Raw genomic sequence first — 25,249 nt, forward strand, 5'->3', positions numbered from 1 at the left:
TAATTTTTCTTTCTTCACCTCTTGAGTGTCCTTAGAGGGATCATTGAGGAATCAAACAAGCGAGTCTAATAGGATATTACCATCCATCACAGTTGTTATTCTTCTGGTTACTTCCAATGAGAATTTGGACCGAGGCCCAATGACATATGTGAAAGAAGATTTTGTCCTGTGGTCTCTCCAGCAGCATTCTTGGATAAAATATGTAGAATCCTAGTTGGAGACAGGTACCATCTGTGATGTATTTATACATACTGCTCAAAGCTCTTTTATCCCCCAAGGATATCTCTCCCGTTTTTCATTTGCTTATTCCTCCCATCTATTTCTTCCTTTGTTAAAATGTGTGTGTTTGGAAAATGAGCACCTGTTTTCTCGAGTCCCTCTATATCAGTTATTCAGAAGGTTAAGTCTACAGGAATCTTCCTATTTTTTGATTATAAAATTCCAGCTTGAAGATGCTGGAAATGGAAAACTCTCACTCGGGTGTTACTTTGAGAAATGCACTGATAAGATTTCACATCTTTCTCCCCCAAGAGGTGACCTAACTAAGAAATCCCTGTCTTGATCCAAGTGAAGTTACATATTTTTTTGGCCTTAAGGAGGAAGTCCATACTTTTAACATGGGTGAGGAGTATTTGGAGGCAGAAGATCTTCCAGTCTTTGGAGTCCTTGTTAATAGTCTTGCATGCTGAGATTGTTCCATCTCCATGAAACTGTTGGTAAACAGGTAAAAGGAACTCCACATCTCTACTCGCTGTGAGGCTTTTGTTAATTTAGACTGAACTTTAACGTGATTAGCTTTAAACAGATCCTTGTGTTTTCTTCAAGTATCTCTTTGAATTTTAACATGTTTAAATTTATAATGCTCAATTTTCACAAGAGAGGTCGTCATCTGATACTTCAGGTTTATCGTTACTCTTTTGATATCCAGAGATGGAAGTAGCAAATCTGCATGTTGGAAATGATGTTGCTTTTAAGGAGGAGACAAAATTTGCTCAAAAAGTAAAGTAGAATGTGGAAATGAGGTATGTACAGTACAGCTCCAGTCTGTCCTTTCTGCCCTTTGGCTCTGGGTACTCCCTAATCCCTGTGCCTGGACATCCTGTGTCTGGACCAAACTGTGGGCATGCTGGTGGTTACCCTTCTTTGTGCTTCTTCACTCATGTGGAAGCTCTTTTAAATAAAGTAGAAAGGCAGACCCTCAATTTATCTTCAAAGCAAGACTCTGCTACCATGGGACTCTCGTGTTTTCTTCTCTTTTGCAAGTGGGCTTACTAAAAGAGATGGGATTTTTGTGACTGTTGATTTTATAGAATTTTACCTGAAATGTGTTTCCCCACAATAAATTTTAATTGATTTGGGTGAACTATCTAGCGATGCCCGAGGTACCAACAAAAAAGACATTTGGTAAAAGTAGGGAAGAATATTGTGCAATGATCAATTCATGAAACCTCTCCTAGTTTGGCAATGCAACTCTCCTCTCATTCACAATGAATGATTCCAATAATATGGGAATTAAAATTGCTCTTAGAGTCTGGGAGTGGTGTCTGTGTTTATGTTCAAACAGTTAATTAATGTATGTGGTTCCTTGATTTAATTTTCTTCACCAGGAATTCTTTACCTTCTCTTCTGAAGACCAAGTAGTATCCTTTTGTTTTCTAATTAAATTTTGCTTTTTGGATTTATCTAGAAACTGTAACTCTGTATCAGTGGTCTGGTAGATGGCAGCCTTTATAAAATCCACCAGAAGCATTTCCTCTCTTCTCTGAACTAGTTCCCTGCTGTCCCTAGTGACTGGGATTGCTGTTCTCTCCATATTTTCTGTAGCTTTCTAACTAGGGTTCTGTCTGCCCTGTCATTCTTTCATAAAATTTGTGCCTTATATATCCTGACATTTTTTCTTTCTTACTTGTTTGAATGAGATCCAATCTACCTCTCACTTGCAGAATTTTCTTATAATGTTTTTTGCAGCCTGTCTGCTTAAGTTTTAATTATAGGACTGAAAAGACTTTTGTGAAATGCTGTTCTCCCTTGAATCCTCTTTGTTGTTTATCCAGCATACTAAACTTGGCTAATAAAATGTATCTCTTATTACCATCTCACCAGCAAATCATTGTGCATTCCTATCTTTTTAATCTTTGTTATTTTCCATCTGAAAATCCACATAAAATTCTTATACCTGGACAAGGTTCCATAGTCTTGTTTACAGGTTTTTTTGCTTAATGACCGTCTCTATCATATTTGTCTCCTTATATTCATTTTTATTTGATCTTGAATTTCAGTAGCAGGTGTGTGAGATAGTTATGCCTTCATTATTTTTGAATACCTTTTAGTGTTACCCTGCAAAGCTGTTTCTTACAGAAGTTACTTTTATATCCCTCTTTCCTTCGAGGGAGATTCAGCCCTCCACTCTTAGTAGACAAAATATCTTGACTGACTTACTCCACTGTCATTCCCCAGCCCATACTAATTTTTGGTTTGTTTTTAGGATGCAATTCCACCTGGTTCATCTTACATCAGCTTTTTTTTACGAATTTGTGTGTCGCCAGCTGTAGCAGCAAAACCTCCTTTAGTCTGTTTAGAGTTAAGGACTTGGAAAATACTCAAGTACCTTTTCAGGTTTGATGGGTACTTTGTGATCCATCCCCCTGTGTATTCCCTTATGTGGTTTTGTCTTACAAGCCACTTTATTGACAGAATCACAAAATGCTCTGAAACTGAAACTGTTCCCCTGCACTTTCATCTGACTCCAACTTATACGACTCTCAAAATGATGATTTTATGGCCTTTATACTTTCTTGTTTTCCTCAAAATATTGAGCTTTCTCCCTACTGTTGATAGACAAAAATATCAATTCCTTTCTTATCTGATGGGTGAACTTGTCAGACTATTCTTGATTCCCATATGGGAGATGTTTTGGCACTGTGTTTTATTTTCCAGAAAATGGTGCCTCTTTGGAGTTTGCACAGAGATTAATTTGAGAACTCCCTTCATTCATATCTTGTATTATTCACTATTTATCCTCATTCTTTTCTTTCAGCCCTTTTGTCTTTTTTAGCTCTAAAGTATTCTGATTTTCCTTCTTTGCTCTGTACACTCTGTTTCCTAATGAAGGTGCCACATTTTTTTCCCCTGCAAGTTCTTTGTTCTCCTCTCAATCATGATCTTCCAGTGCCTGTCTTCTGGGGGATTAGTGTTTCAGTCTAGTACATGTGGCATCTGTTCAGTAAACTATGGAAGCAGTTTTGGGAAGAGAAAAATACCAGCGGAGAATCCGATTTGAATGTGCCCCCATCCCCTTGGGTGCCAGGTGTGTTGTGAACCACCAGCTCCGACTCTTTAGAACCTGGAAGTTGGTTGTGCAGGTTGAGGTCATTTATGGCTGTTGCCATCCTGCATATTTACTGGGAAAAGGCTGTGTTGATGGAGATAAGCTGCCCATAGGAGTTGATGCAGGTTCTGCACTGTTGGAGTGAATATGAGCCCTGTGAGGAGTACGAGCCCTGGATTAAATGCACACCTTTTTTTTTTCTTTTTTTTTTTTTTTTTTTTTTTTTTTTTTTTTTTTTTTTTTTTTTTTTTTTTTTTTTTTTTCCCCCTTTGTTGTTGTTTTTGTAAATTTATGCTGGTGAAGCTGCAGGAATGAGAAGATTAATTTACTCCACGGAAATTAGAATTTAAGAACTTTGATGTTTAAATCCTGTTGTCCTTGTCTGGTTTATGAAAAGGACATAGGTTAGAATATATTAGTAATGAGAAAACTTGTCTGGGACCATGGTAGGGGAGAGAGAACTGATGGTCAGCAGTGGTGTGGAAAAAGCTTTGTTCTGCAGGTTCATGGTCCAGCAACAGGAGCATCCAGCCCGGGGGTAGTTGACCTGAATCCCAGAAACCACATTCTCAGGTGGAAGAACCACCCCCCCCCAAGGATCCCTCTCGTCCCAAACTACTTATTTATCACCGGGATGACCGTGCTGGCTTGAAAAGATGAGAAATGCACCTCTGAAGTGTGAAATATATTCAGAGAAGTCTGCATCAGATTTATATTCTGGGATGCCGAGTTATTGATCTGTAAGCTCACCAAATGCTGAGCAGAATTTATGAGATACAACTCACATAATGGAAAAATAAATATGTAACAGCTGGCTTCTTCGGGGGAAACCCTTTGGAAGCAGGAGAGGAAATGATTTTATTCAGATCGTTGCAGTGCTTGGCAGTAGTGTTTAAATGTGTATTTCAAAAATTTTAGTTTGAATCCATTAAGGAAAAAAAAACATTTTCCCTAATGTCTTTTAGAAGTATAATATTTTCACTTCTTTCATGTCTTGAAACTAATCAAACTAAAATGAAGAGAATAACATATAAAAGGACTTAGATAGTGAAAGAAGTGAACCTTGTAAGAGGTGCCTTATAAAGAATAGCCCTTTTTTTTTCTCAACAAGGTATTTGTTATGACCATGAAATAGTTACCTTTTATAAATACTTTTATTTGTGTAGTTGGCTGTGGTATCCAGCAAATAATATGCAGCCCAGTTAGTTCATGTGATATATGAGGTTTTAGTTCAGGCTTTCACCCTTGAAAACTAAGATTTTAATTGCATCTGTATTTTTGTCATAATTTCCTGCTGTTGGAATTGGATTCATTTTATTCAAAACAGTGATGGTTTGTTCTGTGTAATTTTGTCCTGTTGTTGTTACGAGGCCAGGGAGCTGCATTGTGTTCAGACAATAACATGGAGCGAGATGAAAAATTAAAAAGATTTGCATGTACGAGGCGACACCACAAACTGGGGCACAGTGGAGAGGGAGCAGAGCCAATGGTGGCTAGGCTGGTGCTGGAACAGAAGACATTGGAGATAAATGAAATGAAATTTTCATGGGTTTTCTTCTCTGTTTCATAGGTTTTCTTTCCTGTTTTCCTCATGGCTTCTCTCACCCTCTCTGGTGGTCTGTCCCAGTGATTTCCAGCCTTTTCTGGGTAACAGCCAATAGGCTCAAACATCCCACAGAGCCCTTTTTCCCTTCCCATCGTTGGCTTCACTGCCATCCCAGCATCCCTGTTGCCTCCACTGTTTTTCCTGGACACTCTTGATGCCTTGTCACTTCTGACCTGCTCAGTCATGTGGCTGCTGGTGGGAAGCCCCACGTTCACTCTGAATTTTTGCCAGATCTGTGGTTTCTGTCCTTAATCTCCACAAATTCTGCTGTAGGAAAACAATACAGTGTTCCAGCTGGGATCACAGTCCTGTTGTAAAGCAGAGGCTATGGAGAGGGGAATACTTTTTGTCTGTGTCACTTTAATAAAATTGTGAGGATCTTTATTGTTCTGAAATACATTAAACCGTTGTTGCTCTTGGCAATCCACTATTAACCCTCTTTCATGCTGTGATCAGCCTTCTATTCATAACGCTGTTCCCTGTCTGTTAAATAGATTTTAATTGAAAATAGGACTTCCACTTTGTGCCTGGTGACTTCCAAACTAATTGATTCTTCCTAAAAGCATAAAGGAGCCCTTTCCATCAGGCATGGCGTGCATTGGGCTCCTTACTGGAGGGATGCAGCGGGCTGGGGTCGGTGCCATTTCCGGGCTGCTCAAATTGCACTCACCACTTCTCCCTTGGGTAATGTTTTGGGTTTGCTAGAAGTCTTTCAGGTTAGAGAAATTGCTTACAGACGTTGTGCTGGGTTTATCCCTATTGTGTTTTACACACAAAGGTGTTTTTATAGCATAACTCACTCCTTTGTGATTTTCTCAAGTAATTTCCCTTTGTATTGATCCAAGTGTCTTTGGTTTATAAGTCCTGGCAGAGGCAGTAAGAACTTTCACAAGGATATGCCATCCCTTTCTTGTTCCTTTCCTGTACCCTGGAAATCATTAATTTGGGTTAGTTTTGCGAAAAGAAATGGTAAACATTTGGATTTATTTCCTTCAGAATTGAACATTACCTAAAATGCGGCTGCACCAATAGGTAAGAGACAGACCTGATAATCTCTGTGTGTATTCCAGCTTTGTCAGTGATATTTAGAAACGTCTCATTTTGGTTTTAATATCAAAAATACTTGGGTTTTCATTGTAGAAGGGAAATGTAGTTAAAGTCCAGGGAAAAAAAAAAGTTATTTACCTCCTGAGGAGCTGAAAAACTGTATTTGACGGGAATCTCTGCATCCAAAATGCTATCCTATGCATTTCTCCCTCTGTCTGGTCAGCATTGCTTTTAACTTAGCGTTGGTATGTGTGCCTGCAAGTATCTGTCCACATGACTGTATTCAAAGATAATTTATTTATTGGCTCAAAATTACATTATGGAAATAATCATATCAGAGCTGATTTCCTCTTCCACTCTTCCTCCAAATCATTACCTCAGTAAAAATATATAGAGAAACAAGACACTTTAGAACCCAATTTATTATCTCCTGCTGGTAGCAATAACCTGAAAATAACAGCAAATAGTAAAATTCCAACTTGAGGCAAGACACTGGTGCTGGGAACAGCTGCAGCCACATTTATAAGGGAGAGATTCAATATAACAGCTATAGAAATGTGCAATGTTTCAGAGGCTCCCAGATTAGTACTTGATTGCTTTTTCAAGTTTGTTCTGTAGATCGGGAAGAACACAGGATTTTAAAAGGTAAGAACAAGCGTCATAAATAAGCTGCTACTTGAATCAGAGATGTTGCCTCCCCCTCCCACTCTTCCCTTCCCTGGCTTCTGCCTTTCCCTTTCCACCCCCCACCGAAAAAAGGCTGATATTGTTCCAAGGAAAATAATTACACAAAAAGCACTTTTTCTATTTAAATGTAGGAAAACACCATTGCAGAGTCAATTATTGAACAAAATCAGAAGGCTGGCCTATTCCTAAAGACATTCCTAGCAGCTGTGTTCATTTATCATAGGCATAATGGCAGGTTTTTTTCCTGAGTAGGACATCCCCAGCCAGGCTACCTGTGCCATTTGGAGGCTGCAGTGTGCGAGGATTTTGGTGTTTAAAACACTCACAGAAAAAGTGAGCCTTAATTTAAAATTTAAAATTTAAAAAAAAAAAAAAAAAGAATGAAATTCTTTTAGAGAGGACTCTGCTGGGCCATCCAGTCACTCTGGCTATTGTGCTGGAAACTGTGGCTCTCTATACCTGCCTGGTGTCAGCAAAGGATGTTGTATTTGCATTTATTAATGCAGCTTTGGGTTTTTTTTGTTCTTGGCTAATTCCAAATTGGAGACTTTGACTGAAGGTTTGTAGTCAGTGTAGAGTGAGTATAAGCTGGCACAGACCTGGGGTGTCTTTGTGTATTTGATTAGGATGGTGTTTGCTGATTTACCTTCTGTAGATTATAAAGAACTACCTAAGGAAGTGAGCAGTCAAACAGTCTTGCTGCAGTGACAGGTAGGTTGTCGGTCCTGGGAAAAGAGCTCCTGGTGCTGGAATTAAATAGGGCATCAGCTCGAGGGAGGAGGAGGAGCAGGAGATGGTTGGCAGGGATTTCCTTCAGTCTTCCATGAGTCTGGGGTGGCTGGTAGGCCCTTTAACTTTTCATAATCAATTTTTCTTGTTTTTCTTTTATCCAAAATCAGTTTCAAATGCCCTCGGGCACACTGCTTGGTTTTCAAGGCAGGAGAACAATCTGACTTTATAGAGTGGCTTCCACTTTTAAATAGTTAAATTCAGTACAGAAATCTAAAAATCAGTGAGGAGGAAAGAGCCATTCCTGGCAATGACACCTTGAATTAGAGCAGAGCAGGACTGGACTTCATTCCTTGGGTTGACCATCTGCCCTCAATTTTATTTCCTTTCATTTCTTCAGGTGAACTCTCAAAAACTGATACAGTTTTGCAAAGCTTGATGCTGAAAGGCAGGTTAAGCCATGCATGAGACTTCTTGGTAAAAGAAATACTCTTATCCTTAAAACTCTAATATTTATCTCATTCTGCCTGTCACTTCTCTTGCAAGGTCTCCAGAAAAGGTCTCCCTGTGTGAACATTCAGGTGAATTGGATTTATGCCACCTTGTTCTAATCTCTAAATGAACATGTCAGAGGCCTTACAGTGTCTCAGAAGTCATTCAGAAAATGGTCTTTTTTTACTAATATATTATCTTTCAGCTTAGTATTGAATCCCACTGTTGTTTAATCCTGTTATTCTGATGAGCTGGAGTCATAAGCACTGATACTGTCTGAAGTGTCAGCTTCAGGATGTGCAAATCAAAATGTATGGGGATTTTAAGCACTGAAGTCTTGTGTTCAAAAAAAAAAAAAGAACTTGTTTTTTTTTCTCTTCAAATGATTAATTTCAAATAAAGTGGTAAAATATCAGAAAAAGAAAAGATTAGTCATATATTGGGGGTGTTTTTATAAATTCCTTTCAAATCAATTCCATGCATAGAAGCAAAGAAAAACAGACATTAAAAATAAAAATGAGGATAAAACAAACTCAGTAGCTGTAAAAATTAATGAAGTCTTGGTAATACCATGGCAGAGTAAACTCAAACAAGCCTGTGCCTTTTGAAAGACTGCTTTGATATTGATTTATCTAAAGAGACAGCCAAATTCAGCCCATAATGTAATTAAAATGCAATATCATATAATGACTCAGAAGATAGACTGAAGAGGCTTTCCTGTTCTTTTCCTTCCTTCCTCTGCCCCAAATAAAAAGGTGAGGGAAGTTAATTGAAACTAGAAATCTCTAACGTGAAATGGAAATACAAAGAAAGTCAAATTTTCCAAATTAATTGTTGGTATGAAGTTAAACTGGTCCTTGGCAGAGCTTGGAGTCAGCTCTTTTCTGGGAAAAAGAGGATTGGAGATCCATGCCTGGCAACTCAAGTAAATGTCTCACCTCCCAGGCTGGAAAGATGCTGTCTGCATAGAAGAAATCAAGATCTCTGCTCGATTTTATTGGAAGTAGATGAACAAACTTCAGAAGTCTGGACCCTTCATCCATAATCCAGAGGTGGCAGTGCCCTTGAAGGGGATGGGGAGATTCCCCCGTGCTTTGCAGGGGGGCACCTGCCTCTGCCTGGCTCCCAATTGCAGCGTGACCTTTTTGGATTTCCTTCTTGGGTGTCTTTCTATCCAGTCTGGTATAAAGAGGTCTCCCTGGCCATAAATGCAGGGATTAGATTCCGGTTTATTGCTCCAGCATTGTTGAAAATCAGCACTGAATTTGGATTTAAAGCTGCTGTTTACCACTAAGCATAGTCTTAATTGGCTTGCCAAGTATGGACAATTTAGATAAAACTTCTACGTGCCTTGCTGAACACAGGATTAACTTTTTGCTCAGGGAGATAAGACCCTGAAAAAAAAAAAAAACTCACTGGATTTTGATGCACTTCGGAAAACTAAGGTCAGCAGTAAACTTGTGGAGTGCTGTCAGGGCGAAGTTACAGCCTTGATTTTCTTTCTTTTTCTCTTCTCTCTTAGTTGCCAGACCGGTAGATGGGAAGCTCTGCCAGGGTCCTGCTCCCTCCAGCTCCCAGGTGTGTCACCTGCCGTGCCCGGCCGAGTGCGTGGTGTCCCCGTGGTCGGCGTGGGGTCCCTGCGAGCACGAGAGCTGCCAGCACCGCCACGGAGCCAGAGGTGAGGGCTGCCCTTCTCCCTTCCTTTGTGCAGCATGGAAGGGGTCTAAGGCAGGCCATGGAATATTACAATAACACTGCAAAGGCAGTGGTGTCAAATTCCACGTTGGGAGCTTAATGTGTTTCCCTTTTAAAAATTAATCGAACATAGGATGAAGCTCTTGGGTGTGTGTCGTGGAATGTGACCTTTAAAAGCTTTTTGCGGTTATTCATGTGAGAAATAAAAAAAAAGATAAGATTTTTTTTTTCCCCAAGCTGATTCAGATCCCTTTATCCTGCACTGCATGTGTAAGGAAGGAGGATTTCTTGGGCTGGTGGCTGCCAGGCTGCTCCTCTGTGATCCCCCTTGGAAGTCCTGCTGCCTGCCTGGATTCCAGGGCAGTGCAGCTGGCTGGAACAGGTCAGCACTAAGGTGCATCCCACAGCCCTGAAATCTGGAGTCAGGCTGACCCAAGAGGTTGTTCTTCTTATCTGTACAAGTATAATTTAGCCTCCCCGGGATTTCATTTGACTGCTGTACATGGTTGTTGCTGCAAACACGTTGAGATTCCTTGCAGGGCCTTTCCTAAGGCTCTAAGTTGGAAAGATGATTGTTGGAGTCCATGTCTGGGAATGGATATTATTGTTTGGACATTATGCTTTTCTGAAAGCTGCCTAAGTTTGTGAAATGATTTTAACTGGTCTAAATTTTTCAAATTAAAAGAGAAATACTAAAAAAATTAATCTTTAACTATAAATAATTGCAAAAGCATTTCATGTTTGAATAGTTTTGAATAATTTCTTTTTGCTCATTTGAGGCCTGTGGAAGTTTGATCTGTTACATTCTCTGGAATGTTTTATTTTAGTTTCCTTTTCTGTTTCATGGGCAGAACATTTCCACGTGGCCTCTACTAAGGCTATGTAATTGCCCCTGCTCTGAGACTGTTGGGGGAAAGACCATCATATATATTTTTCTACCTTTTTCTCAGAATTCTGTGTCATTTACATAAAAGGACGTGCTGAAAGATACTTGTGTATTAGTTCTGCATTTTATATAGCAACATGACTTTTGGCTTTATTCAGAAGGAGGTAGATTATATAATCAATTCTATGATTATTTCTGTAACCTTTTTCTTCCACTTTACATTTGAATCTTCCAGTTTAATAGGATGTCATTTCAAAGAGGTCTGATATGCATTATGTATCAGAAAACCTTACACCTTCGTAAAGCAGAATACTAATTTCTCAGTAAACTGCTCTGCTGTGTTTCAAAACAAGTCTTTTCGTTCGTGGATTCCCAGGCAGAGTGTAGATGTCCTTTATATCTTCAGTTCCTTAACTGTTCCTCTCCTTTTATTTTAATTCTGCTATTGCATTAATATATGCATCCCTGGTAAATGTCTACATTTTGACATGTGTATTTCTATCTGATGTTGATAAAAGGGGAAAAAGAAATGTGAGAAATGTGGGTTGCTGGAATTCTTTCACACACTGTTAGATATCGCATGGCAGGGCTGTGGGCTCATACAGCCAGGTGCCATCCCAGTCAGTCCAGTTTGTAAATGTTGTACCCTTCTTTATCCCCCAGTTCCAGGTGCCCTCTATAGTCCTCTTCCTGCTACATGATTGAGTAAATGTTTTTACTGTGGTCCAGTTAATTCAGTTCTGCTTTTTCCAGGCTTTAGGATGAGACAAAGGCAGGTGATTGTGGATCCAGTGGGCACCCTGGCAGGCTGTCCCCACTTAGTGGAGTCTATTCCTTGTGAAGACCCTCTGTGCTACGAGTGGGTCGTTTCGGAAGGAGTGTGTGTGACTGACCATGGAAAATGTGGGCCTGGACACCGCATCCTGAAAGCTGCCTGCAAGAGCAGGAAAGGTGAGCAGTGGTATGGCCTCAAAAGCCATCTGTGGTTTTTTTGTGTCTCCGTCTAAAATGACATTTTCATGCAGAGCATTTGTGAGTATTTAAATTATCTCCTTACTGAATTTTAATGAAAGTTTGAGATTTTTTTGAGTTGGCTGTGTTGCTCATGAGAACCTGGTGCTGATAGGACTTGGGATTTTGCCTGGAGCCTCCTCTTCTATTTTATCCTAAAGGAGATGACTCACCAGTGCAGGTCATGTACTGTCATTCCCGGCCTTATCACCACAAAAGTGGGATACCACTGTCCTGGTTCTGCCCAGAATCCTCCATCTCGCTCATCTCATACTGAAGTGAGGCTTTCACTCAGGTCAGCAGCGCTGTGGGCATTCAAAATATCACCCCAGCCCTTAGCATTTCTTCTACCCTCAGTTTTTTGGTGTGTGGTCTGAATGTTTATCTCGCTGTGATAACCCTGTTACAGTCATGAGAAGGGATGCTTGGTTGTGCTGCCAGAATTAATGCAGGACTAAGATGTCACTGAAATACTCATACCAAGTAATCCTTCACTTGGCAGCAGTTGGAGACCTGCAGAGTGTTCAGTGTACAAGTTGCTAATAATGAATAAGTACATTTTTACATGACGTTTACAAACAACCGGCAAGATGTTATTTCTTATGTTTGGTTTGAACCCCAGCCAAAGGTTTCATTCCTTGATAAGGTCAGTGTTGTCAGATCTTTAGATTCAATTACATGGAGCACAGTTTTGCAGTCCTTAGTCACAGCAAGACTGTGCTATCATCTCAAAACTGGCAAAATTGTGCAACTTTAGAGCCTGATATTATGTCTGAAATGGAGAATTCTTCTTTTACATGGTGCTTAGACTGATCACAGGAAACAAGTTGATAACAGGAGGGGTTAATTGGCAAGTGGTTAAAATAGCATGTCCTTCACAAGGCATTAGAACCTGACAGAAAGAAATGGTGGCTGCTTTGTCTGAAGAGCACAGTCTCTCCTGAAATACATTTAAATCTGTGTGGTTTTCTTGTAAATTTTTGAGAATGGGGGAAAAAAAATTAAAAAATCTCCAACTGTTATAAAATGACACAGCCAGAATAAAGTGGAGAGCAAAGAGCTGAGCGTGGATTTTGTCTGAGTGGTCTCTGCTGATCTGTGATCACAACTGTAGGTCCAGGCCTGCAGTGAGGTGTTCAGATGGATGGTGTTGCTAAGGAGCACCATGTACTTCACACTGTTAGAACTGTGCCAACATCCATGCCTGTGCACCAAGTTGTGACTGGGAAGGAGAGCACGTTCCAGGGCAGATGCTCCCTGCTCTCTGATCAAACTGTTCTCTCTGGCTATGATCCTTCGGAAGCCAAGCCTTTGAAGTGCCTCTTCCTCACTGGGTTGTTCAACAAGGTATTGGAGATCTCACAGTACCCTTTTCATTTCAGTTACTCTGTGCATGTTCTAGTTACAAAATAACTATGTTGGGACACTCTTCCCACCCCGCCAACCCCGGGACAAACATTGTCACTAGACGTGATCAGTATCCAGTTATAACTGAGAAGGTTCCACAAGGAGATATCCATATCAGTAGGCAGGTTAGAAGCACTGCTTAATACTACTTTTAAGCCTTTCCGAATTTTTGGTTGAGTAGGAGAGGTCAGGAAGAGTCCTTAAAGTAGAAATTGGGAAAAAAAAACCCAAATCTATTTGTTTCTTCTTCCCTCAATCCAGTAACTTTAGTTGCTTTGTTCATAACTTTATTTCCTGCTGTAATATTCTCTTAGCTAAATTTCCATTGTGAGAGGTAGTGTCTTTTTTTGGATAAAAGCTGGAGTAAGTGTCAGACTTGCATAATGTGTTTTACCTGGAATGGCTGGTTAGTTGGTAGTAGGAGGCCAGGAGGGAATCTTGTGAAACACGATGTATCAATTACAGGTAAAACAGCATAAGGCCTGTGCTCATGCTTACCACTGTACACATGTTCAATATTCTGTGCAAGTAAGGGTCCTGCTGAAAGCATTTAGGGAAGCTGTATTATGTGCTGGTATTTTCATTTACTGAAGCATATTTTCTAGAATTCAGTTCTGTCTCCTAAAATCCAGTAATTTATGCAGTCATTCCATCATCCATGCCTGGCATTGTTGTTCAGTATTCCCACTGAAAGCCTACAGGGATGAAAATAATAATTTTTTTGTACCCTGTTACATGACAAAATCCAGTGTATCAGCATCCTAATAACAGTTCATTTGGACCTGGAGTATGTTCATTGGGGTACTTGGGGTCTTCTCTGTCTGCAAGACACCTTCATTTTCACATGAATGCCAGACTTTTGGGCATTTTTTTCCCTGTTCTCACTGCAGTGTGTTGGTTGACTTCTCTTAAGAAGGAGAGCTGATCTCAGTGCTGTTTGTGTGAGCCATGATGCAGGACATCTTGGCATCACACCTCCTTGCCCTTGCCCACCTTCTCTTCTTTCTCCATCCCCAGCGTGGCTGAACCGAGTCCTTCCCCAGCCTGTGCCCTGCTGTGTAAGCTGAGCTGTTCTGTGCTGCTCCCCCTGGCTCAGAGACAGGAGGCTCTTGTCATGGGGACACTGTTTTTTTCACTTGCCTAAAACAAGCTTTAATCACACCGATTGCAGTGGAGGGGAGCTGGCCGTGTTTTCGGTCCTCCCCCACGGCAGAGGACTTTGCTGCTGGAGCCCATGGGATCCTGTTGGACTAAACTTCCCTCCAGCAAGGTGGAGCTTGGAGGTGAATCTTTCTCTCTGAAATGTGTTGGTGGACAGCAAGTGAAGTTCACAGGGCATTAGTCCTTCTCTGTCCCACTCCTGGTCACCCCATTGTCTTTCTCCCATGCCACGTCTGTGGTGCCAGCCCGTGCCATGAGAGAGGTGAGCAGGGAGCAGTGGGTAACGAACAGCTGAAACTTCGCCTTTGAATCCCTTGTAGTGTCCTTTCTTCCCACATTAAAAAGCCATCCTTTCTGGTGAGATCTTGTGCTACTGACCCAGGTAACAAACTGCTGCTGGCCTGAGCTGGAGCTTGGACAACCCAGGAGCAACTCACAGATGGATCCAACTCTGGTTTGCAAGGTTCCTCTGAAGACTTCCCTGTCAAAGCAGTATCTCTTAGTAAGGACTAAATCGTACTTCCACTTGATCTAGAGGTGCAGAAATGACTTTTTGTTCCTTAAATAGGTTAATGTGTAGTAATGAAGTGGCCTCCACGGAGCACATACTGTGTACAGCAGTTTTTTTATGGAGTAGCTGGAGTCTGTAATTTGTGATTTGCAGTACTTTGGCATGGATGAGGAGTAATGAGAAGACAATAATAATCTCATTACTTTTTCATTGTTAGGTGTCTGCTCCCACTAGCAGTGTCTCTAATCTCTGTTAATAAGTTACTGAACATGTATATGATGCATGTGAGATGCTCTTACTGTCTGGTCCATATCCCTCAAGTGGTCTTCTTCTGTAGCAACAAAAGACAGTAGTGTAATAAATCACATAAAATTAAATAATGCATAGAAATGCAATGTGAAGTAATGCATAGAATGAAAAAAGACCTCTATTTCATGCTTTTTCCAAACAAAATTTTTCAGCAAAGTGTTTTTTATTTAGCTAATGAAGGACGATGGATATTTTTGGTAAAGTCTGCGAAGCCAAAAGAACAGTATAGGAAAATTGATGATGAGACTAAAAATTGGATGGTCGTAAATGTATCATTGGGTACATAGATCTATAATGCAGATCAAAGAATTTATTTGAAAACTCTCTTTTTGTATTCACAGACAACTCAAGTTATTTGTGATTTTTCTCAGAGTTGTTGTTTTCAGTTTTCAACAAGGAATTGAGTAATTGCCTGCTTGTAATGTATTCTTGATCAGATAGTTGCAAGTATTTGGCATTTGATTTTGGGCAGTCTTGATTAGAACCGACAAACATTACTGTGCATTGACCAGATGAAAATAACTCTCTGAAAACTTTCCAGTTCGCAAAACATGAACGTGGTTAAAACTTTCTCATTTTCAAGTGCAATTGGGCAGTCGCCAAAATGTGTTGCGTTTCTTTTTTTTTTTTTTTTTTGAAGACAATGATCATAATAATCTTTTGTGTGCTCTGCTGCTTCTGTCTTTGCAAGAGGCACAAGCATTTAGAGTATGGTGAGTCAAGGGGAACTCAGGGCTGTAGCAGAGTGCAGGAAACTGCAGGACTTGGCTCAGGATCAGCAGGTAGAACCTCAGTCCAGACAGAAGTTATGTCTTCATGGGTAGTTTCACAGTTGTTTGATTTAGATGCTAAGAAATATATAAACGTATATTTTAACTCATAAATATTGTTGGGTTCAGTCTGATGAAGCAACTTGGGCACCCTTTTTATTGTTGTTTTCCATATCTATTTTAGGCTGCAATAAGGATGGAAAATAAGATTGAAACAAGAAAAATGCTGAACCAAACTGTGCCTTTTTTTTTTTTTTTTAAAAATGCCCATTGTGTAGCTTGTGAACAGAGTAGTCATTATGGTAAGGAGTACAACCTGAGTACTTATGTAAGGGGAACTATAACAATAAATTCGTGAAATAACAAGTATGACTCATAAAAGTAACAACTCCTTTTCCAAGCATTTTATAAATGTCTCTGACGATACTATAAATGAATTCTCACCTATTAGCAGTGCTCAGGAATAGATTGTAAAATATTATTATTCAGAATCATATCCACAAGTCGCCGATCTGTTTTGTTGTAATTCCCATGTCATCATTTATTAATTTGCTTCTGCTTGTTCCTATTCCTACCAGAAGAATTAGCAGTAGCAAAGACAATTTATCTGTGACAGTGTACAGCATATTGTCTAAGTAATCAAAAATATGAAATAGTTTATACCCAAAGGTTTAATTGTTTTAATCAGAAATTATTAGATCAGCAACAAGGTTTAATGCAGAGGTCATGTGATCTTGCTGGATTCAAACTCTTTTACACTTACTCCTTGTTAACAAGTCTAGTCACAGCTCAAAAGCTGCTGAGTATTTGCCTTTCTGTAGTGTCAGCTTGGGTGTCAGGGTGTCTTTGGTTTGTGGGAGTTAAAATTCATAGAATCAGAGAATGGTTTGGGTTGGAAGGGACCTTGAAGATCATTTCGTTCAGAACCCCCTGCCATAGGCAGGGATATCTATACTCACTGGGCCAGGTACCTCAGGGACCCATCCAACCTGACAAACCAGACTTGAGGAGTTGTCTTCCTTTTTGAGGACAGTATTTATAGCAGAGCTGAATAATCTCTCCCTTCCTTATTCATGCACAGTTCATGCAGTGCTGGGGAGAGGCAGATGTTGAGCCCAGAGGGGCTCAGACAGATGTTGCTGTCTCTCTTCTCCTGTAGCACCCAAAGGACTATTCCTCGGACCTGTCACAGAAACACCATCTTCAGCAGCTTCTACCTCACCTAGTTCCTCCCAGGAACTTTGTGGGTTTCTGTGCACCCTTCCCAGCCATAGCTGATAAATTGATGATATCAGGCAGGTCTAAGGACTCACAACTGTAAGAGGCGAACCTCCCTGCTGCAGACAATCTGCCAGGGTGGTGGCTTAGACATAAAACACTGCTGCCGTGGCTGTTGTGGTGGCAAGATGTTTTCTTTAATTAGTCTCAGTGGAATAAGCTGCTGGCTTCAAGCTGCAGGATTTACCTGAGCTGGGATCACTGATCCTGGGATCACTGAGCCCCGGCGCTGCCGGACACGGGGCTGCTCGAGTGGCTGTGAGGAGAGGCAGGAACAGAAATCTTCTCTTCTGGAGTGAAAAATCAATCTCCTCATTTCAGCAATGTGATGCCAGAAGAAGAAACAGCCTGACCCAACCTCCCCCCACCCCAAGACCCCAGGGTGTATTTGCAGAGGTGGGTGAGTAGAAGAAACCCACAAAACAAGCGTGTTCACTAAACTTTTAGGCCTGTTGCTTCTTTTGGCTTCAAGCAGAAAACGTATATAGGAGCGCTGCTGCTGCTCTTCTGGCAGTACTGGGGACAGTAGCTTCAGCACAACAGTTTTGTTTTATTTCTCCCTTTATTTCTTTGGTTCTAGACAGTTGATATCTAGAACATGACACTTGTCAAGAAAACAAGAGGGTTTTGCTTTTTGAGTGTTAGTAAGTTCACTGAAAAAATACACCTTTCGATTGAAATAAGTCTGTTCCCAAATTTCTGCTTCACCTGACAGTTTTGTTTGTAAAACTGGAGAACATTATTTCAGAGTCAAAATATTTTTTTTCAGCATTTTTTGATCAAAGGGTTAATGTTTGGGTTTTTTTTTTTTGGTAAATGTACTAGCCTTAAACAAAATTTAAAAATCAAATTATTTTTAAGAGGTTGTTAGCATAAAAGCAAAATATTCCCTTCACATTAAACAAACATTTTACCTTATCTTGAAATTACTTTTTTCCTAAATCCTCCCCCAGTCTCTCTTCAGACTACTTTAAACAGTTATACAGTTTTTCTTCCTTTTACTTTTTTTTTTTTTTTCCTGTTTTTTGGTTCAGTGCCCAAACAGAAATCCATTATTCACACGGCTCGATTGACAGAGCAGACACTGAATTCCTGTTGGAACTGAAGCGAAGAGTAAAGGGAAGTAAAGGTAATCAAAGCAGTGTTATTTTAAGATCCAGTATTATGTTCTGCCACAGGTTGACAGTGAAGCTCTGCACTCACAGAAGCTGAAGGCTCTTTGGGGGTGGGATGTTAACAACAATGTGCTCAGTTACCTGTCTGTGCTCCCAGGTCCATCCCAGCGTGTCCTGTGGTCCCTAAGAAAGTTTTTTCTTACAAAGCCAAGTTCTTACCTGGGTAGAATTCATGATCTTTTCATTTTGCAGTGAATTAGTGATACAGAATGCATTTGCAGAGTCTGTTTTATTTCTCACAGAAAAGACTGCATTCAGTTTATTGAAAATAAGTCTGAAATACGTTCTTTGTGACATCTTAAATTTGCATTGATGCATCAAGTCCAGTGGCACAACACTGTATCTAATGGTACAGTGAGATTTTGTTTCTCCTGTAAGAGTAGCATGAGCCTAGATTGTGGTAATTCCTTATTTTAGAAACAGAAACTTTTGAAAAACAAAAGAAGCAGTTTTATTTGTAAAATTAAAACACTAGTTTTCAAGTTAATGTGGAAATGCACCTTTGTTTAATCTTACCTTAACAAATGGAGTAATGAAAATCAGTTTTTCTTCAGTGCCCATGAGGGCTGTGACATCCTGAGCAGGGTGTGGGAGGAGAGTCAGCTCTGAGTGATACACAGGAAATAAAGAACAGTGTCTAGTTAAAAGTTAAATAGCTGGCCAATGGATTAGGAACTGTTTTGTCTCAGCTTCTGGAATCATTGAGGTTAAAAAAGACAGACCGATAAACTGCTCTGGTCAGATTTATGTGCTGTCAGCGTTAGCAGGACAGAACTGGGAGGGTGTGATTAATACACACAGTTACGGACTGGTCATGTAAATGCCAACTGGAGGTGAAACAACTGTACAGCTCTGAGATTTGGAATTATTTTGTAGGGAATGGTAAAATTACCCAGTTACTCGACCCACTTGCACGTGAAGTCAATAAAATTAAACAGGTACCAGCTCTTCCAAGCTTGCAGGTTCAATTACCACTGTGGGGCTCAGCCTTCTGCACCACACTGCTCATCCCTCCTCTTAGTTCCTGAGTGTATCCCACCATACCCTGTCACTGGAGCTGCTGATCCCAACCAGTATGCTTTCCTGACTGTTAGGGACACGAATCCTAAAAGCTAATTCTAAATCCTGAAAGCAAAGCTTTCTGGCAGTTAGGTAGGATCCGTATTTCTCATTTAGCAGCCGTGGTGGAAGGAGGATGTTGCAGTCTAGTAGCAAGGCTGATGAGTGTTATGAGTGTTAGAGGAATCCTGAAGTATGGTGTGTGGTTTGTTCAGTAGATTTGAGACCCATTTTTCTTGTAGTCATAAAGATTGATGTGCTCTTTGGGCAGGCTGGCTGTTAATGAGCCAGGTGGACTGGATTTAGTTACCTTCATCAAGCCTTACCTCACAGCAGCTGGTACCGTGCCAAAGATTTGATGTCTCCTGCTGGAAACATTTAGAAAGACAAAATGCAGATTGTGCCCTGCTCTAGGACTGGTGCACAGACAGACAGAGCACAAACACTGCCATGAGTTCAGGAGAATTTACTGTCTTTGCATCCTCTACTGAAATTGGTGTCTGCAGAAGAAGCAGGAGATCAGCTTCAGATTAATTTTAAGGTAAGCTGCTGAGAAGTTAGAGCTTTCTTTGCTTAGTCACACTTGAACAGTTTTACTTCATTCAAGATTAGAGCAAACACGTGGTCCACAAACCAAGGAAGACAGAACCTGAAAAGTCTATAAACAATTCTTGTAGTAGCTGTGTTTGTGTAAATATCTGTGTCTTGGAGTCAGGAGTATTGGCACTAAAGCACAGGCTGAAATATCTAGTGCTGGAAGGGTGGGAGATCGTGGGCTTGAATTGAGAGGATAAACTCAAGCACATTCTGATTCATTTTCTCCATGTCTGAATGCAAATATGTTGCCAGCTTTCCAGCTGAACTGCGAGAGTGCTTTTTCAATTGCTGGTGCTGTGTCTTGTGTCAGTCATCCAGAAGGCAACTACAGTTGGTATCCAGTGATAATTTTAGCTCCTTGTATTTGGCAGATGGAGATACAGAGGAGTTGATTAGGTATAAGTCAAACTTTCATCCTTCCTGTGCTTGTCAGTACAAGGTATTAACAGCCACCTGTGAATATATTTTTTTCTGTACTAGCCTGGCGTGTGCTCGTGGTCAGTGCAGAAAGCCCTCAGATGAATTGCTATGCAAAACCAGGCTCCTTTTCAGTATCTAGCGCTACTTTTTAATGCCTAATGTCTCCAAAAGATGCTTTTCAAGACTTCAGAGCAGTGTTAAAATGGTGAGGGCAGAGGCTGCTTCTGCCCTGTGGCTGTTTCAGCAGGGAGGAGATGGATTTTCAAAGATCCACCTCCCACTTGCACGAGTGAGAGGGAGCAACTAGTGATGAGGTTTTTTAAAAACTAACCTGAGCTTCAAACACCTGTAGATTTCGAACAAAGGTTCAAGGTAGCCCTTTCAGAAATGGGGAATTATAACATTGAGAAAAATATAAACATCAGTTATAATGGCAAGATCTTTATTGCCCTTTATGTTTTAAATGTTATGGAATAAGTTTGACCTAAGTTGATCTGAGCTTGTGATAAAGGTTACCTAAAGAGCATGGCATGTGTGTGTGACCTGTAGGTCTGTTACTTTGGTGCAAGTGGTTTGAAGAAACTGCATGGAAGGATTAACATTTGTATGCCAGGCTAGTGCATATGTATAGTTTAAAACTATTTATTTATAAACTGCTTTTTAATGCCTAGAGAATCTTTATTGAGTTTGATGGTTTCTAACCTTTTGATTATGAGACTGAAATAAAGTTCCTGTATTGTATTCCATAACCACAGAAGTATTAAAAAAAGTATTAACTTTTTTAGTCTGGAGAAGAAATTGTTTTGTTTGGTTTGCCCCCGTTGGAGACAAAAATCCCACGTTGTTTCAGTAAAAGACAAGAAAAATACCTTAAGTACCAATAGAATTCCTGTTTTCTCAGTGAAATGGAGCATAAAATACCTGCTTGGCTGTTTTCTTTAAACTAAACAGAACTTTACGTACATGTTGAGTTCATATTCTTTTTGTAGAGTTATTTTATTTCTGAACCGTGGTTCAGAAAGGGGAGATGTGAGCAAAGTAGGATCCTTCTTGAACTCTGTTAGAAGGGCAGCTTGATGACAAGTTGTAAAATTAACTTGTGTGGATGGAAGAGGAAGGAGGCTGGAAGGATCCTTTTGAAAAGCATTACCAAGGACAGGAATCTGGATCTGTGACCCAAAGGTGGCTCAGTGTACCAGGAGGAGCAGGTGGAGATGTGACAGTGAGGGGAATCTCATCCACAAAGGTTCTGGTTTTTAGGACTGAATGCAATCCAAAAGGGGTTAAAGATTTCACTGCCTTTCTCCTAGTGAAGGAAGTGTTTAACAAATGTAGATATTAAGATAGCGTATCTCACTCCTTGATTTTGATTTGATAACATTTGTGTTAAGTCTCTCAAACACACAGTGTCTCTTATGATGTCTTTTTATCCTCCTCATCCCAAGTGGAGTCTCTGTGGCATTTTGGTGCTTTAGTCCCATCCTTGTCAGTTTTGTTACACAGAAAGGGGCTCCCTAAAAATGGCCAGTGGCTATTTATAGCATTTGCATCAGTGGCATTTTCACCTGGTTTTGAGATGGTGCTTTTAGAGCTTATTTACACAGTTGTAACCTCAAAACTTCCTCGAAGTTTACTTTCCTACTCATAATATCTCCTTGAGAGATGTTATTGAGTTGACTTTGAATTGAAAAATTCAAATTTTTTTGCATTAATACTGTCCTTAAACAATTTGTCTTTAACTAGATATTCAGCTATATTTATGTGACACCCTTCACACAAGTTTTCTGAAGGATCCTATAGCTAATTTGCAAGAGAGCCCAATAATGGTTTCTGACTTTGTCCAACACTCACCAGGTAGTTCAGAAAGGCATTTGAATCTTAGAGACAACTCCTCTGTTGAATTTTATTTACATTAATAGAAGGTTTCAAAATTCTCTGGTGTTCAACATATGGATAAACAGCACAATGTTTTCCTTAGGACACCAGACTAAAACAAGCCAGAAAGTAATTTCTAATTCATGTGATGTTTTTCAAATTCTCAACAGGCAGAAAATTGCCCAATTCGTGGCTCAAAATCATTTTAGCCAAGACTTTTTTTTTTATTATTTTTTGCTAAGAGAAACAGTCAACAGTATAGAAGGTTTAAATTAAGCAGGAGATCATTAGGGTAAAGAAACAGGCTGTATTTTATTGCATTCTAAATGTGAGGCTTAGTGGGACAGAGTCCAACTCATATAACTCAGGAAAGGAAAAAAGTGTTTCAGAACAAGCCAGTTACATTCTCTGTGAAGTAGAAACAAACTAAACCTGATTGTGCAGACAGGAGAGTGAGACCTGGGAGCGAGTATCTGTAGGAAGTCGGGGTGTGTGGGGCTGGGGGCCTCCCTCCAGCTCAGTCTGCAGGAGGGGTTGGGGTGAGGGAGAGGAGAGATGCAGAGGAGTCAGTGCAGGCAGTGTCCCTGCAGGGATGCAGGGAGTCAGAGGAGTCAAGAAAAGGCTGGGAGCAGCCTGCAGCCATGAGGTCTTGGTGCTCACTGCTCCTCAGGCAAGGTGGAGGAGCTGCACCTGGGGTCTGGCTGTGTGCCGTGCTCCGGGTGTCAGCAGCAACCTCCTCCTGGGGTTTAAATAAGGGAATAATTTGAGTCTAACTTCAATAGACAGCTCCTCACATTGATCTCTGACCACAGCCCTTTAGTGGAGGGGAAAAAAAGCAGGGGCTTTTTTTGTGTAATTTAATCCTTCCCTGCTGGGTGGCTTTTTCTGTAGCAGAAATTCCTTCGGTGCTGCACGTTGTGTGCTGGACAGGAGTGATTGTGAGAGCCACCTTTGTGCAGTAGTTCTGAAGGCTGTTGAGTGGAAATGAAAGATAAGTCTTGTACTTTCTTTAAGTTTCTTTTTATCAGGCTGTTTATGAAGTGGAGCTGATTTAAAAACAATTTAGTCACTTGTTTGGAGGTTAATGGATTCTGGACGGGAAGGCTCCCCCTGTAAAAGAAGAAGTTTTGACAAACTTTTAATTAAGAATTGGGGACATGGAAATTTTGGGGTAGTTCTGCACTACTGAGATTGGCTCTGGGGCATATTGGTCTGTCGGGTTTTTAAAGTAAATCTTCCTCTTAATTCTAATTAAGTATTGTAATGCCAGCACTCTTCATTAGGCAGCAATTTGTGATTAGTCAGGTGGTCATAATGGAAGGAGAAGAACATGCGATAAAACAGTAGAGAAATTGCAGAGTAGGGAAAACAGCCATGAGATGCAGCTCCTAAATGCTCTTTAATGTCCTCCTATTGGCAGATTTCCCACTGAATTCCGTGAGTTCTGTGGGACAGCATTCGATCCTCATGCAGATCCTGCCCTGTGTGGGAACTCGAGCCCGGTGGACCTTGATTACAGGACTTGAGCTCTGAAGTTGTGGCAAGAAATGATGCTAAGAACAGCCATGAAAAGGGAAAACTCCTAATTCCCCCCCTTAAACTTTGAAGCCAAGTTATTATTTTAAGTGTAGATTACATTATCGAATTGTTTATCTGCGAATTGAATCTCGTATTTAATAAATGGGGGCTTTTGTGAAGTGCTGCGGTGAATGTGAATTAGTGAATCGAGAAAGATTAGCTCTGTGAGGAGATTGAGAACAATTTAAAATTCCATTGTATGGTGTTTCTCTTTCTGTCTCTGTGAAACATGGCTGTAATTGCCTCAAATTAGGTACTGCTTTTGTTTAGGAGAGTTAAACAAGTAACGGGATAAGATATTTCATGGTTCCTTTCTAAATAAGCAGCTTGTTCAGTTTGTATCTTCAGGCAGCTTGCAAATGTCAGAACAAGGTTTGTGAAGAGAATGTCTATAGGAGCTGGAGTTTCTCTAGAAACAGAATCATCCTGGATTGCTGGGATGTGTTTTGCAATTTGAAGCCCAGTCTTCCCAGCCCGTATAATTTTAGTGTATCCTCCTGCCATGGTTGTTAAAGCAGATGCTTTAACACGGAGACGTGGACTGTGAGCATGAATTTGCTCAGTTCCTTTCTGACAGCTGTGGTCTATATTTTGCCATCACTCGCCTGATGGTGTTGCTGCTAATGAACCCTCACATTGTCGTGGTAATTACCAAGCCCAGAAAAAGAAAGAAGGAATAAAACCAGCCAGCACAGCCATGTGGACTGGGGCAGCAGCTCTGCATGCAGACAATGGTACTTTTTCCTTTCATATTGCTGGGGAGGGAAAAGCAACCCCACAAAGTTAGTTCCTGGCGTGGGCCTGTGGCTAGAGGTGTCCGTGGGGGTTCAGGCACTGCATCTGGTGGGAGGTGGCTGTAGTTTGATAAGTGACTTTTCTGAAAGAAGGGAGAATATTTACCTGCCGCTAACAAGTGATCAGGGAGATTGGCGGGACTGGCTGAGCCCAGGATGCTTTGCTGGAGGGACAGAGTCACTTCCAGGTGGTGTCAGGTCCACCAGGACCCTTCCCACATCGGGTGGGGGGAGTTGAGTCTTCGCTGCCCACAGTATTGTAGAAACCAGGATGATCCTGCAAGTTCAAATTCCATTTTTTGTTCCCAGATGCAAAACTCCCATCACCCCCAGCCCTGCTTTCAGGAGATTTCCCAAGTCAGCACTGTTTGTTGTACACTTAGTGCTGTGTCAAAGGATACTAGAGCCAAGAGGATATTTTGTTCTATTTCATGGTGCTTACAAATAAAGCTGAGTGATTTGGTAACTCTCTTGGAAACTCTCTGAGACTGTAAGTTGGGCAGAGCGCTCCCTGGGCATGCATAGATCTAAAGATAGCAGTTTCTTGCCTATCTCTAAGTATCTCAAGGCCTCTGCTTTTAATGCTATATACGACTTAAATCCCAGGAAAATAATTCCACTGCTGCCGTTCATTTGTATCATTGGAGTCTGCATTAATTCAGCCTGGGCTAGGTTTTCTAATACATTATTTATTTAGGTCTTCAAAATGTCTGTGGTGCTGCATGTGGTTGACAGAGCATATTCTTGTTTGTTAATATTATATGGCATCCCGTTTTCCCAAGGCTCTTCAGTAAATGTATGTCTTCAAATAAAGCTGGGATTTTAACAGGCACT

General features: G+C 40.6%; 1 protein-coding gene across 4 annotated transcripts in view; it reads left to right on the plus strand.

Annotated features, from left to right (window-relative positions):
- Positions 1-25,249, plus strand: part of THSD7B (thrombospondin type 1 domain containing 7B) — a 306,100-nt gene that overhangs the window by 124,315 nt on the left and 156,536 nt on the right. For all 4 annotated transcript variants that reach the window (XM_027884317.1, XM_027884316.1, XM_027884318.1 and 1 more), the window contains 2 exons: positions 9,412-9,567; positions 11,224-11,421. In XM_027884317.1, the coding sequence (XP_027740118.1) occupies positions 9,412-9,567; positions 11,224-11,421 (354 nt within the window). The remainder of the gene's footprint in view (positions 1-9,411; positions 9,568-11,223; positions 11,422-25,249) is intronic.

Source organism: Empidonax traillii, unplaced genomic scaffold (assembly GCF_003031625.1).
Source record: "Empidonax traillii isolate 1590-97213 ecotype Southwest subspecies unplaced genomic scaffold, ASM303162v1 scaffold142:size1213974, whole genome shotgun sequence".
In the NCBI taxonomy this organism is placed as follows: domain Eukaryota; kingdom Metazoa; phylum Chordata; class Aves; order Passeriformes; family Tyrannidae; genus Empidonax; species Empidonax traillii.